The sequence below is a fragment of the Aspergillus neoniger genome (assembly GCF_003184625.1).
Source record: "Aspergillus neoniger CBS 115656 unplaced genomic scaffold BO87scaffold_4, whole genome shotgun sequence".
Classification (NCBI taxonomy): domain Eukaryota; kingdom Fungi; phylum Ascomycota; class Eurotiomycetes; order Eurotiales; family Aspergillaceae; genus Aspergillus; species Aspergillus neoniger.
Genome location: NW_020291132.1, coordinates 525,928 through 543,747, shown reverse-complemented (window position 1 = coordinate 543,747; position 17,820 = coordinate 525,928). Strand labels below are relative to the sequence as shown.

At 49.5% G+C, this 17,820-nt stretch overlaps 3 protein-coding genes across 3 annotated transcripts; all 3 read left to right on the top strand.

Moving 5' to 3' along the window:
• The first annotated feature begins 429 nt into the window (after positions 1-429).
• BO87DRAFT_326541 (oxidative DNA demethylase) lies at positions 430-2,652 on the top strand. Its single transcript, XM_025620153.1, has 2 exons — positions 430-649; positions 715-2,652. Exons 1-2 carry the CDS (start codon positions 486-488, stop codon positions 2,543-2,545), a joined length of 1,995 nt encoding a protein of 664 aa, XP_025483688.1. The 5' UTR covers positions 430-485; the 3' UTR covers positions 2,546-2,652.
• A 6,258-nt stretch (positions 2,653-8,910) lies between these two features.
• BO87DRAFT_373097 (uncharacterized protein) lies at positions 8,911-9,340 on the top strand. The gene has a single exon (XM_025622451.1). It carries the CDS (start codon positions 9,015-9,017, stop codon positions 9,246-9,248), a length of 234 nt encoding a protein of 77 aa, XP_025483687.1. The 5' UTR covers positions 8,911-9,014; the 3' UTR covers positions 9,249-9,340.
• A 5,728-nt stretch (positions 9,341-15,068) lies between these two features.
• Positions 15,069-17,306, top strand: BO87DRAFT_163694 (putative HLH transcription factor (Hpa3)). The gene is made up of 4 exons (XM_025618268.1): positions 15,069-15,562; positions 15,614-16,354; positions 16,411-16,650; positions 16,712-17,306. The coding sequence occupies exons 1-4, from the start codon at positions 15,349-15,351 to the stop codon at positions 17,026-17,028; spliced, it is 1,512 nt and encodes a 503-aa protein (XP_025483686.1). The 5' UTR covers positions 15,069-15,348; the 3' UTR covers positions 17,029-17,306.
• The last annotated feature ends 514 nt before the right edge of the window (positions 17,307-17,820 follow it).

Below are 17,820 nucleotides of genomic sequence, written 5' to 3'. Positions count from 1 at the left end.
ATGAGACAGTCAATGACAGTTCATGTTGGACGAGGCCATGCCTGAGTCAGAAGGGCGATGGAAGGTGCTGGATGCGCTTATCGAAGGCGATTATCGGGGCTCCAGTGCGGAGTCAATCAACCCCAGTCACTTTGCTTGTTGGTGGCTGGGAAATGCATGCTGATGGCAGTTGGTTGGAAAGTTGCATCTCCACAATACACTCATTGGCATCATTTATTCTTGTAAAGTACGCAATGAATAACCAGTGAATTCTTATTGAGTAGCAGACAATAAGAAGTAAATAAATAAACAGTTACGTGAATCCATTCTAGTGAATGTGTCTATTTTAGGAAACCATATGGCCTGATCTGGTGGCCTGATTGATGCCTGCAGATTTTTCACCGCCAAATTTATTCGAAAAATTAAAGGCAAAATTCGCATTCCGTTAAAGATTGAACCCTCTCCAGAGTCTATTCGATCTCGCATTCCTTTCCCTTTTTCTCACAATGAAGCGCAAGACTGATGGAAGAGAATCCCTCGGCGGTAAAGACCAGCCCGAGTCCAAGAAGCGCGCTTTGTCGAGCGAAGAAGCCGCTGCGCGCTTCCGTGACGGCTTGTTCGAGCCGTCGGTCCTGAAGGACTATACCGAGCAATATGCCCAGTCTGCTCCGTATGCTGCCCATCATACATTCTGGCTGGCAAATACTCTGAGCGAAGCTAATCCCAAGTTCAAAGGTACAAGCATGGTGTCATTCACCCCCTCATCGAGCCCTCCCTCTTGCGCGCCGTCCGCGACGAAATCCAGGCCCAGGTGCAGTTCACCGAGAAGGAAACCGACATCTACAAAATCTTCCAATCCGGCGACCTGGCCAACCTGGACGGTCTCGACGATGCCTCTCTTGCGAAATTGCCCTCCATCCTCAAGCTGCGCGACGCCATGTACTCTGCCCGCTTCCGTGAATTCCTCTCGAAGGTCACCGGCTCTGGCAAGCTGAGCGGACAAAAAACCGACATGGCCATCAACGTCTACAACGAGGGCTGCCACTTGCTCTGCCACGACGATGTCATCGGAAGCAGACGTCTGTCCTACATTCTCTACCTCACCGACCCCGACCAACCCTGGCAGGCCGAATGGGGTGGCGCACTGCGTCTGTACCCCACGACGACCAACAAGGATGCCAACGGCGACGACGTCCTGATCCCCAGCCCCGACTACTCCCTAAGCATCCCTCCCGCCTTTAACCAGCTCAGCTTCTTCACCGTCCAGCCTGGAGAGAGTTTCCACGACGTCGAAGAAGTCTACCACCCGAAAGACAACGAAGACAAGTCCAAGAAGCGCGTGCGCATGGCCATCAGCGGCTGGTTCCACATCCCACAGGAAGGCGAAGATGGCTACGAAGCCGGTCTGGAAGAGAAGCTCGCTGAGCGCAGTAGTCTGGCCCAGCTCCAGGGCCGCGGCGACATCTACGACCTTCCCCAGCCCAAGACCGTCGACTGCGAGAACGAGGACGAGCAACAACCCGAGGAAGGAGGTAAAGGCAAGGGCAAGGCAAAGGTGGAAGAGGAGCCCACGCCCGAATTCACAGAATCCGACCTCGCCTTCCTGATCCAATACATCGCCCCATCCTACCTCACCCCCGACATCGCCGAGGAAATGTCCGAGACCTTCTCCAACGAGTCGTGTCTCAGTCTGGAACGATTCCTTTCGGAGAAGTTTGCGACTCGTGTTCGGACCTACATTGAAGAGCAGGAGAAGAAGGGCCTGCCCAGTTCCTCCGACGAGATTCTCGCCGAGACCGGATGGACGGTCGCCCGTCCTCCCCACAAGCAGCGCTACCTGTTCCAGCAACATGGCACCGCGACCCAGGACCAGAAATCTCCGATTCAGGAACTCCTCGACGACCTTTTCCCTTCCCGGGCATTCCGCAAGTGGCTCGCGCTTATCACCGGTGCGGACCGTATTACCAGCTACGACTACCTGGCGCGTCGCTTCCGCAGAGGCCAGGATTACACCCTGGCCAGTGGCTATGATGGAGAACAGCCCCGTTTGGAGCTGTCGCTTTGCTTGACGCCCACTCCGGGCTGGGAGAAGGAGGACGACGACGAGGAGGAGGAGGATCAGGATCAGGATCAGGATCAGGATCAGGAGATGGGCGAGGGCTCATCGGAGGAGCAGCAGAAGAAGGCGGTCAAGCCGAAGAAGAAGAAGAAGGATGAAGGAGCCGTCGCGAACGGCGACGCCGAGGAGCCTTCGGTGGGTGGATACGAGATCTACATGGCCGGCGACGACGAGGATGAGGGCGATGCAGCGATCTACCGGTCCGCAGGCGCCGACGATGACGATGACGGCATTCTCTTCAGCACTGCCGCCGGATGGAACCGACTCAGCATTGTGTTGCGGGACAGCGGCACCCTGAAGTTCGTCAAGTATGTCAGTGAGGCTGCCAAGGGCGACCGTTGGGATATCACGGGTAACCTGGGGGTGGAGTTTGAGGATAACGATGACGAAGATGAAGATGATGAAGATGTGGATGATGATGACGTTGAAGAAGAGGAGGATGAATGAACGAAACATCCCCAAAACAGGAAAAATGTCGTATATTTTCCCCTATTGTACATACTACGCGACGTGATGAACCTCAAACAAAATTTACACACAAAAATAGACATAGGATCTACTCCTTTCTGCCTACAGTAAACGCCCCGAAACACACAGCCACCCATCGCATCCCACACACCGAACTCAATCCAATCAACAATGACACCACAAGTAGTAGATAGGCAGCAACGAAATATACCCAAAACACCGCAGGATCAATCCCTAAACCTTAAGTACATACTCTGTACGATATACCATCCTCGTAAGTAAGTAGGAAAAGGAAGGAAGGAAAGGAAAGGAAACCTAGTTGTTTCGCACCGCCACCCCAGCAATCGATCCTTCGAAAACAACACTTACGAACAATGAACGCCCGACACCCCACTTACTTTGGAAAAAAAAAAAAAAAAAAAAAAAAGGAATGATTCGATGACTTTCTACGAGAGTACCCTGGAAATGGCATTATATCTCCCTGGTGGAGTAGTGCACACACGCACACTCAATATTTATTTGTTTTGCGGACTCGTCATATATAATTATAAATATTTGGTAAGTAGGTAGAGGAGCATGTGGGGGTAATTAAGTAGTAGTTGGTACGGAGTACGTAGTAGTAAGAATGGACGATCCGATCCTGCGGTGATTTGCGCAGGGTATATACTTAGTTGTATATATATTTAGTATACAGTAGTAAAGTAGTAGACTGCCAGTTATTGATATATTGTTAGACAGGTAGTGTCGGTGGATGATATTTTTGGAAACTAGAAGGGGGAGGGGGAAAATTGATGCAGGGGATGGATGGATAGTTCATGTCTGGCAGTATTATTGTCAAGTTGTATCTAATATAATACATACTAGATGGATCGACCTTTAATGAATGTTGTAGTATGTGAACATTAGGGTGGTGTAGTGGATTGTTGGTTTTCAGGTTATTATTTCTGTCACCTGGTTGGATATAATAGTACTGGACAGTAATTGAGTAGGGAGGGATCTTTGGTGTTTTATCCTCATAGTGAATGTAAGAAAGAGTAAGTAAGTCTATAATTCTACCGTATGGCGATGCTGAGAAGGGGTTTCTTGATAGTGTGGGTCTGTGAGTATTTCATTGCAATTGTAGCTACTTTTCCGATCTACAATTTACTATATTATATCTAATGAAGTCTGGACAAAAGGAAATAAACACAGTCAAAATAATAAGAATTTAACCTCGTATAAGGAGTGTATGTATATATTCCCTGCACAAGAATATACACAAAAGAACCCATAAAACTACTGATGATACACATCACAAATAAGTCACGATCATGAGACCACTCCCACTTCCCCAAATTCGTTCTATCCCTGATTGATTTATTCCAACTAAAGTATACTTGCTTATTCCTCTATACACTTATACTTTTTCCTCCTAACAAATAACCCGCGGAATCAAGTCCGCTGCAGATTGATTGGCCATCCGTCACAGGAGCTATTTAAACCTTCTTTTTCTTTTTGTTTCTGATTCCCAAGCCCGGGCATTGGTTTTTTGGAATCTAGACTTTGCATTTGCTTGGAGCGAGCCATACTGTAAGCCATACTGCATAGTTTGTTTATCACTTGGGGAATAACTAATTACTTGGTGACCACCAATCAATCGTGAGAAAAATTTTCAAAATCGAGCCGACTTATACTTATGCCGCAGATTTGTGATGAACGGTCCCAAATTTAAGATTCCCCATTCAATCCCAACTATTCAGTTTAGCATGCATCGGGCTTTGAAAAGGATGTGCTGAATACGACTCCGTAGGGCTACATTGACACCTGATTGGTGGATTGCTGTAACCAGGAGGCGTTTCAGAGATCCGGCCTGTGCCTTATTTCGAGGCACAAACTGCGGATCCCAGCTGAGCTGAGACCCTATCACCGGAGAGCCTCACCGTGGCCCATGGTTTCTTGGGTGTCAAAGTTCGGCTTTTGGGGCTCACATACTTTGTCCTATCTTGGCAACATTTCCCTAGTTGATGAGGAAGGGTTAACGTCTCGCAGGATTGCGGGGTGGGACGTGCTTTCTTGCTTGAAACGGAATGTTCAACGGAGTCCGGGTTTGGGGTTCATGGACGAGGCTGAGTCTGCCAATCAGTGACATTTCCGCAATAACTACTCTCTACTTGCCTTAATAAGACACTGGAAGCCGTGCTCCGTAGGGCTAAGGGGTGGGAAGGAATTAGAATGGCTGAAGCATTGGGGGCCACCCCACGTGGTTCTGGCCCGCGTATACTCGGAGGTCAGGAACCTGGTTCTCTGTGCGTGAAAGTGGACGCATCGGATTACTTGTCGACACATTCTGTGAGGCTGTGGACGGGAGGATTAGTTCAATTGGAAATGTAACCTGCAGTGTTTTTTTTTTTTTCTTCCTTTTTGCGAGGGAGGGGTTGAGTGTGTGTGTGGTGTGCGTTGGACGTTCGAAAGCGTCGCCGGCCCCTCCCACTCAGCCTGGAGTTGGGGTCGGAGATTGTGACAGGTGCCCTCTATGCATGGGCGTCAAGCCCACCCCCTGCTTTTGCGCGGGCGATGATTGATACATTTCGTCCTAATTGGTCTCTCTTGCCCGCGCGGTGCAAATCGGTGGTTTGATCCAGCTCAGCCCTTCTCATGGCTTCTCAGTCGTGGATACTCTACTGCAGGCAGCGCTGTATCAAGTTCAGCGGGCGTGGTTCAAACTCGACCCCTTCGCTTGCAAATGAGGCAACCGGACAAGTTCCGCTTGTCGCTCCGAAGATAGAGTAAGCTCAATAACCATGCTTATTGAGGCGAGAAAACCGAGTTGGGGACTTAGCCTCGGACTGCAGAGCTTATTGGGCCTGTGGATCGATCGATTCCTGTGCTTAGTGTGCTGAAGGATGCGCCGGCGGCCCAAAAAGACGGCCGTGGCGGCTAGTTCATTGTCCGGTGTCCATTTAGAAAGGGAGGGAGTTGGTGTCCCTCGAAGGATGCCTCGGTCTGTTATCACCCTTTTCCAATATTGAGTGAGATGTGTCATTGGTGAGGATAAATTACTTTTTACCCAAGGAATTCGATGATAGATGGAGACGAAGCTGATCGGAGAAGTCCGTAGTCACGGCATTCTTCTGCCTCGTCCTTTCCCTCCCTCCCTGACACGCGACGCTAGTTTGAGCTGACATAATCCTCATGGGCGGCGGGACACCAGTGCTGAGGCGCGTGTGTTGCCTTTTAATATATTAATGTATGCACGACGCACTTTAGCCGTGGGGTCCAGTCATCTGCATGGGACATGGACGCCCAGGCTGTGTGCCATGGGGCAGGTTCAGCCCGAGCATGTTGGGATCCAGCGGTTGGGACTGGCTTACCGTCATGCCTAGGCCTCTACTCAGTACTCTATCATTGAACCATGCCAGAATAGCTAGTCCAGATGTGGCAAAAGGATGTGCATATAGTAGACCACGGTATAGACAGGGAGCTGTCAGGAATCCACCTTACCAGTGGGCAAGTGTTTGACGGGGCAAGCAGGAGCCTTGCATGGAGAGATATTCAACACTAGGTGCTGACAGCCTGACACGGGTTTCGAGCAAGGCCAATGTAACCGTCCGGGCTTACTGTTATCATGATTGAGATGTCAGCGGGGGATTAATCTAATCGAGTGAGCACGGTGCAGCTTTTCCCAAGGTCTAGCCCACGAGCGGCAGGTGGGATCCATCCGAGGGTACTAGGATTAGTCGAGGCAGGCAGCAATCGGGGAGGACATCATTCAGCAGCTGCAGGGGCGGCTTTCGTCAGGCATGGGGCTAGATAGATAGAAGGAGGGTGAACTGTGATTGAACTTCTTCATCGAGATTAGTTGGCGCCGGGGTGAAGAAAGATCGCTTCATGGCCCATGCTCCAGGCGAACGAGATGGCCGCGTCCAAGGCCCCAAGTCTGGCCGTGATGGATGGGGACACCACCGGATCTATACCGGGACAGGCAGGTGCTAAAGGGGGCCCCCGGTGTCAGGTAAATGAAAGCACATGGCCCAATACTGCACGAGCAACCCCGGTCAGGCCCAATGCATCCCTGTCAACTAGCAGAATTGAGATGCATGGTGTAGTGATGGTTAGAATTAGTCTCGTGGCCGGGGCGGTGATACAAGGATTCTTTTGGCTTCGTGTTACCTAAACGAGGCCCGGTGATTAGTTGGGCGTCCGGCTCCACCCGATGGGGGAGACAAGACCCCTGTCCTGTCACATCGGCCCAGCACTGCACACGCTGCAGGAAGCGGGTCGAATATGGCTGACGGGGGCAAGTAGCGGCAGTGGTAGACTGGTAGTAGATGAATATCTATCTAGCCAGGCTTGAAGAGCGCTAGACCGGTAGAAAGAGTAGGTACTTTGTCCCTACTCAGGTAGCGAGTAGCAATAGTTCTCAGTACTAGTGAGATTGGAGGAAAATTGGAGGACCGTACTGTCTGTCAGTATAGGCTAATCAGATCAAAACTCTGGGCGGCGCTGTGTGTCATCTCTCATCAGCCGTTGAGATGGTCAGTCAGTTAATCCCCGATCAGATTTGACGCTGTTAAAGAAAGTTCAGTCAAGGACCTTTTGTCTTTTGCCCGGAATGCTTATGATGGATATGAATATATTGGGCTGTCCTTGTAACCACGGGACAACTGGTCAGAAGGGGAAGGGACGGAGGGAGCAAGCCATTTCGGAACTAATGGAGGGATGAGAGACTCCAACAGGAAGAAAAAAATTTAGAAATCAAAAAAATAACATCACATTTAAAAGACACCAAGAAAATGAGTGCAAATTAACAACCTTCGGTCATCACAACGATGATGATAGTAATGATAATAGCAACGACCATAACAAAACCATCTGAAGCGGGTCATTGCATGGGCCAGGATTCATCCAGTCCCATCCGGTCCAGATCCGACTCCGACTCCGCCTCCGACTCCGGTTGTGCTAACTTTGGCGCTCGCGTGCGCCCTCCACTCTCCAACCCTTGACGGTTGGCTCGATACTGAAGCCGTCCGTTTTAGTGCGCCTTCTAGTCGTCCTGCAAAAGCGGAGCTGCTGGGCGGCATGGATCGTCATTGGCCTGCCTTCTGATGGGCACTGCGACAAAGGTGCCTGTCTTAGTGGGAAAAGTATCGAAGAGTCCGTTGTTGCTGGTGTCACCCGGGCTTGAACCCTGCTCTGTTTTGGGTTACAGAAACAATCGGGCGAGTGTCGAGGGGGGTAGGAAGAAAGTTCATGCCGTCATCGTTGGGGTTTGACACATTCAGAGAGGTGGCCTTGATATTGGTTGATACACCCCAGCTTGGCGCTCAAACATCACATACTAGCTTCATTGCTCCCAGGTCACGCTAACGGCAAAATGCTGTTGCCAGATCTGCAATGGGGCAATCTGGGGAGGTTGTGAACTTTGAGAGTAAGGAGGAGAAAAAGAAGGTTATGGTAATCATCGTACGTAGTGTTGTTCTCCTCACAGCTGCTTGTGTCTGTCATGGATGGCCCCAGACCCATTTCTTGTACCGTCATCAAATAGTCCGTTACAGCCAGGTTCCATTTCATCCTTCGAACAGAATGGGTGGGAGCGGGTGGGAGCTTCCGGTGATAAGATCGACCGTTATGTTTGGGGCTTGAAAATCGCCCTGCCAACCAGATTAATTGCCCACTAGTGCCTGTCCCCTCCATCGTCTTAGCGAGCAAAGGCGACGATATTTATTCTCGGCTAATTGACTTGGTATCGAGCGTGGTGGTTCTTGGGGTGGAGATCCCGTCGAGTACAGTTGATCATGGAGATAAAACACCCCTAAAGGGCCAAAAATACATTACAGCGGTATTGTCCAAGTACAAAACACAAAATAAAGACAGAAGCAGCAAGGGTTTCGAGTGACACCAATTCTAGGTCTGCGGTGAAGCTTCAGGCACTCAAAATAGACGCCACATTCTTTCATGTTCCATGTGTGGAAGGCAGTTTGACATGCTGCAGAAAGGTGTGGGTGACAAGGAAGGGATAAATCTGGCTGGTGGAATTGGCAAAGTACCTCAACTCCGGGGAGACTGACTCGTCCAGCCAGCTCACTGGCCATGGCGATTACTTAAAAGGGGATCATATCAGACAACGCACGGAGGGCGATCGACATACAGCACTTGGCAGGCAAGGGCAGGAAGAAAGAAAGAAAAAGGCCAAGCAGATCATACATGAGATACAACTGTGCATGCTACTTACGTAGTGCTTTAGCGCTGCTGCTATTCGCGGATGCTGCACATTGTCCACATGTACCTTGATGCGCATGTCGGCTGGTCACATTCCACCGGAGCGGGGGCAATACATACTGCGTGCAGGCCTTCCCAATCCCCCAAGAGCAAAACCAAGTATTGAGTGTCTGATTATTGGTGCCTCCCTGCATCTAAGAGAATTGGTGTATGGGTGTGGTCGCTCTTTGGCTACAGACAGTCAGGACCCATGTTGCAGTGGCTGTTATCATGCTGTCTGACTTCACCACTCATGACCCGACTGCCCCCTTCTGGTGCTTTCCAGGATGAGGTCCTCCGAGGTGTATTGGGGACACCATGGACGCTTGGCGTCGTGTGGCTGAACCAGTCTCAACCGTCGCATGTCCAGAACCCCCCTCCCCCCTCTTTAGCGGCGATCATTCCACCATGGTTGCCATGTGTCGGGCGCTGGAAAGCCAAATGAGTTGTGCGTTAGGCCTTATTGGGTGTTAGACTTAGACTTCGCGCTGACACTGAGAGCGAACAGGAATATGATACTACTCCGAAGTGTGACGACATATCCGGTTCTTCTTGTATCTTATTGTAAATTGAATTTGTTGCTGCCCTTGCTTCGAAACATCTTTCGTTTCCTATCTATCAATGGCATAGTTTTGCTGGAATCAGGCCATGTGGTAGGTATTGTGAACTAGATGTCGGGCAGGTATTGTTGGCCATTACCGACAACCATTTCCCCCCTGCTACCATGTCCCAACCAACAGCTGCAGCCACTTAGGCTTGTGCACCACGTAGTAAGACTAGTAATCGTGGCTACGGAGCTTGGACGACGGTCCTAATGCTTCCTCCTATGGGCTTTGAAGGTCAAAGTGACATAACACGCCGCGGGGCTTTTGTTGAAAGGGGGTCTACAGCAGACCCATGCACCTGGCCACTCGAGCTCAGAACCTCCTCACCTGTAGATAGATTGTGGATAAAGCGAGCATGAAATCTGTCGCATTTGCCGCCCTCACCCTGATCTCAAGCTGAACCAATGTCTGCAAGGGAGGACGATGCAAGCAAAAAGGCTAAGTGCCAACTGCTCTGGCGCGAACGGAATGGTACCGTGGGTGGATGGAGCCTTCGCTGGAAGCCCAATACGGTACGCTTACGCCGCTTACGGCAGTTCGCCGGTCGTGGGACCCCTGAGGCCGATCGTCCAGTGCAGCCACGTGAAGGCAGTTCGCATCGAGATCGTTGCCGACCGAGGATGGCCTCTGCTTTGTTTAAAGAATCAGGCGGATGATCTGGATGCACCGCCTGTCTTTCGTGGGATGGCCCATCCAGTACACCATTGCCATCTGTCCCACTCTCACCTTGAGTCTCAAATATCGGATGTGAACGGATATGCAATCCCAATCAGTGCAAGCTCAAAATGTCTGGCAGGATGAACTCCCGGTGGGCAGATTCATATGCTGTTGTAGACGGGTACTATTGAGTAAAGGCGAGTCAGGTGAAAACCATGAAAATTGACGACAAAGCTTATCCGATTCAAAAAGTCAGAGACCTGGCTGCTTAAATCCAGTTTAGCCCAAGGATTTGGAGTAACCGCCTTTTACCTTCTGAAATAATAATAATATAAAAAAAAAAAAAAAAAAGAAAGAAAAAGAAAAACGTAGATACTCAGTTGCTCAAATTCTACCTGAATATTTTTCAATTTTCGTTTTGAAGGTGTAAGCCATGACAAGGCCATGCGACCGATGGGGATGACAGGCGTTGAATAGCAATGATGCAGAGACTCTGGTTCGTGATGTAATGGCCCAGCTGCAACTCATTGCTCCGAAAAGACCCCTGGTACTGTGTTAAATATTCCTGGCATGATAGCGGCCCCTTCCCCCCGCGGATTTGCCTGGGACAGGCGTTCAACAACGTGTTCTCCCGTCATGGTTCGAGTGCTAAGTAAGGCCGGGAATTCTTCAGCCCACGGGACATTTTGCAGGCGTGGAGGATGCATTTGCCATGCCAGCGGCCCCAATGCTGATTCGCCCACCCGCGCTGGGATCGACTCCCCATCCATTCTGGGCCCCACTTCCCGGCTGGTCTGAACTACGATTTTCCCCAACCTGGTTTAGCTTAGCGCCCAAAGGGGTAGATAGAGAGCAACCAGGTGGAGGTTTAAAGCAGTTTGTCCCTGTTGGGCCATCGCGTCTCACTACTACTACAGTAGATATGAGTTATGAGTCGTTACCAACAGGCAGACACAAAGTTTTCCCGCTGGATGGGAAAGTTATGGATCCCACTTGCCTAGGCGCTCCTGCTTGACCAGTGGGGCGGTCGATGACAGTCTTGTTTCTTCGTTATCCTACCCGGATAGTAGTACTACTAGTAGTACTCCCAAACCGAAGATATTTAGATATAACCCATGAAAGAAAAAAAAGAAAAAAAAAAGACTTGCACCTACAGTATGAATAAGGAAATGCTCTTAGGCGTCCTGGACCATTAATATTACCAAGATTCTCCCCGATAGTCGGATGCATGTATTTTCAAAAGGAGATTTTACTCCAGAGATACCTCACGGGACTGGGAGGGAGCAAAATAAATGGGGCGTCTGATGTGTGAGGCAACCTCGGTCCCGATCTGCGTCAACTTTGCCCCAGTTAGGTTCAACGATGATTACCCAACCCGGACAAGGCTCATTCGAGCTCTCCTTCGCGGATACGATCCAGGATCCAAAAAAAGAACGACGGATCTCTGCTCGTTTCCGGGAGATGTCCAAGTCCGATCATGAACGACCGACAGAAGTACGCACCACATAATCCCCATCGGCGTGATTTGCCAGATATTAATCGTATACGTATCATGAGCCAGGGCCCGGGAGAAGCGACCGGTTGATAAGCTGCAATATTGATACACGGACATGGGTGGAAGGGTGGACACCAGGCGCCATCAGGACCAATAATTCCCTGCGATGGCCGGTGAACTGTCAAACGTGGCTCTGATCCTGCCGACAAAAGGGAAAGAGGAGCAGATATCCTTCTTCTCGACTCCAGCAGAGCTATCCGATGCGCTAAATCGCTAGTGGAGGACTAAGCAACTTCAAGTTTGGTACCTGACATTTACACTTACACTGATCGCTAGCCGACTGATAATATGACTGGGCTGGACCTTCGCCGTCAGAGTCAGAGTTTGTGAGACACGAAAAGAAAATAGAAGGCATGATGGAAAAGTCTGATGATAATAATCGACCATTCTTCGGTCGCCTCCTCAAAATGTGGCAGAACTGCAACCCACGGAATGAGGAGCAGCTGGACCCTCAGCGAAATGGCCGCCTCGTGGCGGTGGGCTCAATCGCTTTAGGATGTCGTATTAACTATTTTTATTTTAGTTGGGTTAGTTAGTCGCAGTCTTAGTATGACTAATTTGCTCCCCTTCCTTTCTGGTCAATTTAATTTAATTTTATTATTCCATTTACTCGATATGCTATTATCTGTTTTTACTATTTTATTTTCCTTCCTTTTCTAATGCTTGGCTGCTTTCCGGGCGGCCTCCCCTTCTACTTATGACCTATGTTAGCCGGCTTTCCTCTCATTTTGTCCCCGAACTTGCGGTGCGCTTCTGAGGCTATCTGTCATATGGAAAATTGAATAGTCTGTACTATGTTTGAGCCACGGAGAAAATGGTTGTCTTTAGTGGCTGATCCTGTTGGGATGGCTTCAATTCCTGTCCAATTGCTGGCAGCCACTGCTGACCACGTACGGTTCAAGTACGCAGCGCCAAGCGACCTTTTATCGCTCATGTCTCTCTTACTTTCATACAGGACTGTACTTACTTGTCATGTCTCTTATACCCATCGAGGAATTTTTTGCTTTCGTATAGAAGTGGTTGTCTCATGTGGCTGAGAGAGAGGCCGAAAGAGACAAGACCCAAAGAGTTATCTTCATTTCAATACAGCCAGCCATGAAATGTATGCTATGATCATCTACTTTGACAATGGAATTAGAGCAAACAGGCAATAGGCATATTGTAAGAAGATCGAAATGATTTGAGAGAGAGATCTTGGATGCAAGTGTTGAATCAGCATCGATAGATTTATTGCCCTTTCTCCCACTCCTATTACATGTACTACTACCAGGGAGGCTGCAGGAAGGAAGGAAGGGATGAAATGGAAGTTGGCGGCGGCACCACTTTGTTCTTAACCTTCTTATTCTATTTTATTTTATTTATTTGCTTTTTTCTTTCGGGAATAGTATTATAAAAAAAAGAATAAAATAAAGAAAATCAGTTTCTCTTTTTTCCCTTTCTGGATTGTCCTTCAGTCGCCGAGTCTCACCTCGATTTTTGCTTTACATGAGAATTATCATTATTTTTTATTTATTTATTTTTTTTTATTATTATTTTCTCATCCGGCCCTTAATTTAATTCTATTTTGGCGTTAGGTAAACTGCATCTGTCACTCGATCTCGTCATTTTCTATTTGCTTGCTATGCAGCATCGGTACCTTTGCCTTGCGCTTCAGGGCCGCCCGGTACTATTACTTACAGACTGCTTGTTCTTTTACTCCATTCTGACCCTTTTACCCCAAGGTGAGGAGGGAACATCTTCAACCAAGAAGTGGTAGTGCTTATTCTTCTAATCTTCTCCTCTTCCTCTCTCTCTCTCTTGAGAGCTTTGGTTTTCCTGGTCCATCCCATAATCGGCCTTTTCCACCGTCAAAATCCGAACTGATCTCAATATCTGATTTTCTTTCCCTTCTTGCTTAGAAGAAAACGACACATACATTCTCTTACTATTTCATTTTCTTCTAAAGACTCTTTTGGGTCTCTCATCCAGACCCGCTCCAACTTTCTCCAAACTAGTCCGAATAGCTCCCGCAACTAAGAGCAAAGTTCCCATCTCCCTTAACATTTTCCCGCCCGATCCATCAAGGTTTCCAAAACGACGAGACACCAGTGCCACAGTCTGGTTCCTGCGAACTAGACGAGAAGAGACGGCGTTGACTGGTTACTACTATTATTATTACTGCTTTCACCTATCTGGTGTTAGTTGAGGAGGGAAAAGCAGAAAGAGCTTGCAGTTAACTGACGGGCTGGCTTACTTTTACTACTACTACTTTACTACTCACCACTTTTTTTTTTATTATTATTTATCACTACTACTGTTACCCGCTCTCATCCATTCTTCAAACCGCGGCCCCCCCCCTCCTCCTCCCTCTCTCTGCCTCCCCCCTTCTGCTCCGATTTTCTTACTTCTCAGCCCGCCCGTCCCACGACTTGCCTTCCTCAGTCAAGTGCCCTTCTAGTCCTTCTTCTCTTTTCTCTCCTACTCCTCTCATTTTTTGCCGGCTCATCATTTGCCCCCTCTCTCCCACCCACCCCCCTCCCTCCCCTCCCTCTTACTACTTACTACTTACTTACTACCACCACTACTACTACTCCTACTACTCTCATTCCCCGCAGGCCTTCGTTCTAGCCGGTCACGTTAAGGTTCTGCTGGCCATCGGTCGGGGACCTTGCCCTAACACAGCTTCCTGCCCAATTGTTCGTCGTTTTAATCTCGTGCCACGTTCCGCTGCGCCGCCCGAGCGTTTTGCACCTTCGCCATCTGGTAAGCTCCATCCAGTCCTGCACCGCAAACCCATGCCCCGGAACCATTGGCCCTCCCGTACATAATTTCCGTCAGCCCCCCATGTGGCCGAAGCTGACACGATTTGTTCCTTTACTTAACATTTAGTGTTCCCTTTTTCTCTTCTCCTACCTTACTCTTCCTCTACTTTTTTTTGTTTGGGGGGAAAAAAAAGTCGATTTTCATCATACACCTTCTCTCCTTCGCCGATCCCAGTTAATCGTCACTTAACACCTCTCTTCCATCCGCCTCTCTTTCCTATCCTTCTCACTCTCCGTCTTCCGCTCGCTTTCACCACGACGGCTCCTCCCGCCCTCCTCTCCTCTCCGGCAGTTTTTCCATTTTCCCTCTTCCGGGCATACCTTTGCGACCTGGACGTCACTGCGCCCTTCACGATTTTCGCATAGCATTTTTCGCCCTTGCCTCTGACTCCGTGTCTGCCGATTCGCCAATACCGTGCGAAGACGGTTCGTTGACGCATACCACCCTCTTGGTTATACGCCCCGGTGTTGACTGTCAAGTGGAGACAGATTTCTATCACTCTGCTGGATTCTGTCACTTTGCATTTATTTCCACCAGAATCGGAGGTCTTTCAGAATCAGTTGGATTAGCGATTTGCTCCCATCCCCCATCGAGATCCCATCAACGCGCCAGGCTGTTACCTCGGTTTTCGGATAGTCATACTTGCGCGCACCTCACGGATTCGCCATTGGAACACATACGATTGGTTAAATTTATACTACTTAAAATCGGTCTGCCAGTCAACGTTGAAACGTTCACTGTCTTACTACGTGTTGAGCCGATATCCGAACATGAGATAGCGGAGAGACCCTGACTTTTACACCATCTGCTCTCGAAACACTTCAGAACACTCCTTGCGATATTGCCTCTTCTAACGCCTTTTCTCCCCTGAGATCCATTTCCTTTGTACCTTTCTAGAGTGCTGGTACACCAGTCAACAGATTGTCATGGAGACTACTCTTGCTCATCGACCTTGGGAGCCCGCTACCACGGGACCGCAAACCCCTCCAGTGTCGTCTACTCAGACTCTCCCGTCTATCTCGACCTTGACAGCAAGTATGGCCGGTGGCATGCCTACTCAGGCCGAGAAGTCACCGGGAAATGCCTCTTTAAATACGATAGAGCGTGATTCGGGGAATTGGTCCATGCCTCAGAGTACCAGTAAGGCTTCGTCCTATTCATTCCCACCTGCGGAGGCTGATTGTCCCCTAGGGTCGTCTACCTACTCAACCACGACAAATGCGACAGGCAACTATCCCTCTCTCTCCTTCCTCACCTCCCAACCTTCTCCCAATCGCGCATCCTACGTCTCGGATCGGTCCCCTTACCCCAACGACCACTCTAACACCAACACGCCTTCATCTGCGGGAGCGCAGCCTTCTCCGAATTTCGGCTCGACTCAGCCGAACACCACCCTACCTTCGATCAACCAGAACTACGATGCGCCTTCTCAACGAGGCAGTATGGTGGAGCCCCCTGAGTCTCGACGGAGCAGTGTGGATAGCAGGATGAACCAAGGAATCAGCTCGCTTGCTATTAACCCCGCATCTCCTTACCATAGCACGAATGCTTCGCAAACGTCGATTGTTTCGGGTCTTCAACGAGAGCGCGGTATCTCCATGGACGTGAATATGAACAATTCCTATCGCGGCCCTCGATACTCTGGGGGCCAACCACTCTCCCCACTTGGCCCGCGGGCTAGCGAACATCGCGGATTTGCAGCTGGTCGCACTGCACCTGCCATCTCATCGAATCCTCGCTCCGAGATCTACAATGCGGAGGCACCTACCGCTGGTCTTGCATACGCTTTCCCCGATCCCGACGTTGCGCGATCCAATTCTGTCTCTTCTACCACCGAGAAGTCAACCAATCAATTCTCCCGCAAAGGAAGTACAGCTGAGTCGCTTGCCAGTAGCGTCTTCTCTGATGCACGGTTGCCTCGTGGACAGCATGGTATGTCTTTCTAAGTCCCTAAAATATACGAACCACCGTTCCTGACGTTTCTTTAGAACTCCCTCAAAATGTGCATCACCATTCCTTACAGCACAAACAAGTCCGCGGTCTCATTGGAGAAGCAGACGCACATAGCGGTAGTACGCCTTACAGCAGGACCCCCGAGCTGAGAGTAACACACAAGTTGGCGGAGCGAAAGCGCCGCAGTGAGATGAAGGATTGCTTCGAAGCTTTACGTGTCCGCCTCCCACAAAGTCAGAACAATAAATCGAGTAAATGGGAGACTCTCACAAGAGGTAATTTAAACCATCACAACCACAGCCCTAGTTGTTGTTTCTTGTGCTAACATACTTGTAGCTATTGAATACATCTCACATCTTGAGAAGATGGTTACTACTACTCGCAGAGAAAATGACGTGTTGAGGAGCGAACTTGACGAGATGCGCGCGCAACTCAGTCAACAGCAAGCCAACGGCCAATCTCGACAGCCGTCGATCTTCGAGCATCATCCCATAACAGCGCCACAGCCAAATGGGCAAGTGCATGGCGCTATGTTTTCCGGTTATGCTCCTGGAACTGCGATGCCACAAGAGCAACCGCGAACGCTTCCTCCTCTCATGAACGGGACTGTTGCTCCAATGCAAGGCGTGCAATACACCGACGAACGGCGGTAGCTAATCGAGGGCCACCGATCGTTTCACCCATGATATAGCCCATGATGAATGCATTGGTGACGGTTGCTTTACTTGACACGGTCCACATCACCCCGCGCTCTAGACGTGATATCCGACTTCTCTTTCTCTGGATTGTAGATTTGTTTTGGGTGGCTATCGTCCTTTCGAGCGTCCATCTGCCTGACTATTTCATCATCCTATCCATCATTCTGGTCGGCATGACAGCGATTCTTGGCTAGCCTGTGGCGGGGAACCGATACCTCATCCTGTTTCTCTATATTTCTTACCTCTCCCGCATTACTCCCCTGGTCATGTCCCGTTACATAACATCTCGGGGTCAAGGTGGCTTCCACCTCCCCAAAGTCATTTCACCCCTACCCGTTCTTCTTCTCCTCTTTACTCCTCCCCAAGAAATGGAATCTTGAGGGCGTGGGATCTGTGTTTATTCGCCCTTCATCATGTATTGTCGGTGTTTGTTAAAGGTACCGTGAATGCACGGAAGAAGGTCAAAAAGGAAACACGAACAACAATTGTTTGGAAAAAGGAGTGTGTGTGTATGTGTGGCATTGTTTTGATATCCCCATGGTTTGTTTATTATGTGTATTTTGCTCTACAGATACCTGGAAATCAAATGTCGAAGCATCGGTTGATACCGGTCGACACGGATGTCGATCGAGAACCTATTTCACCTCAGTTTCCGTCCTGGTAATTTCCGGATTGAGTCGACTAAGCGGAGAGTCTCATGACATTGTAGCTTCAAACCGCCGTTGATTGTTGATATTGTTAGGAGGT

Coding starts and splice junctions, on each gene's coding strand:
- BO87DRAFT_373097 (XM_025622451.1), top strand. CDS start 9,015: ATGTTGCAGTGGCTGTTATCATGCTGTCTGACTTCACCACTCATGACC.
- BO87DRAFT_326541 (XM_025620153.1), top strand. CDS start 486: ATGAAGCGCAAGACTGATGGAAGAGAATCCCTCGGCGGTAAAGACCAG. Junction 650..714: donor CAATATGCCCAGTCTGCTCC/GTATGCTGCCCA, acceptor CCAAGTTCAAAG/GTACAAGCATGGTGTCATTC.
- BO87DRAFT_163694 (XM_025618268.1), top strand. CDS start 15,349: ATGGAGACTACTCTTGCTCATCGACCTTGGGAGCCCGCTACCACGGGA. Junction 16,355..16,410: donor GTTGCCTCGTGGACAGCATG/GTATGTCTTTCT, acceptor ACGTTTCTTTAG/AACTCCCTCAAAATGTGCAT. Junction 16,651..16,711: donor ATGGGAGACTCTCACAAGAG/GTAATTTAAACC, acceptor ACATACTTGTAG/CTATTGAATACATCTCACAT.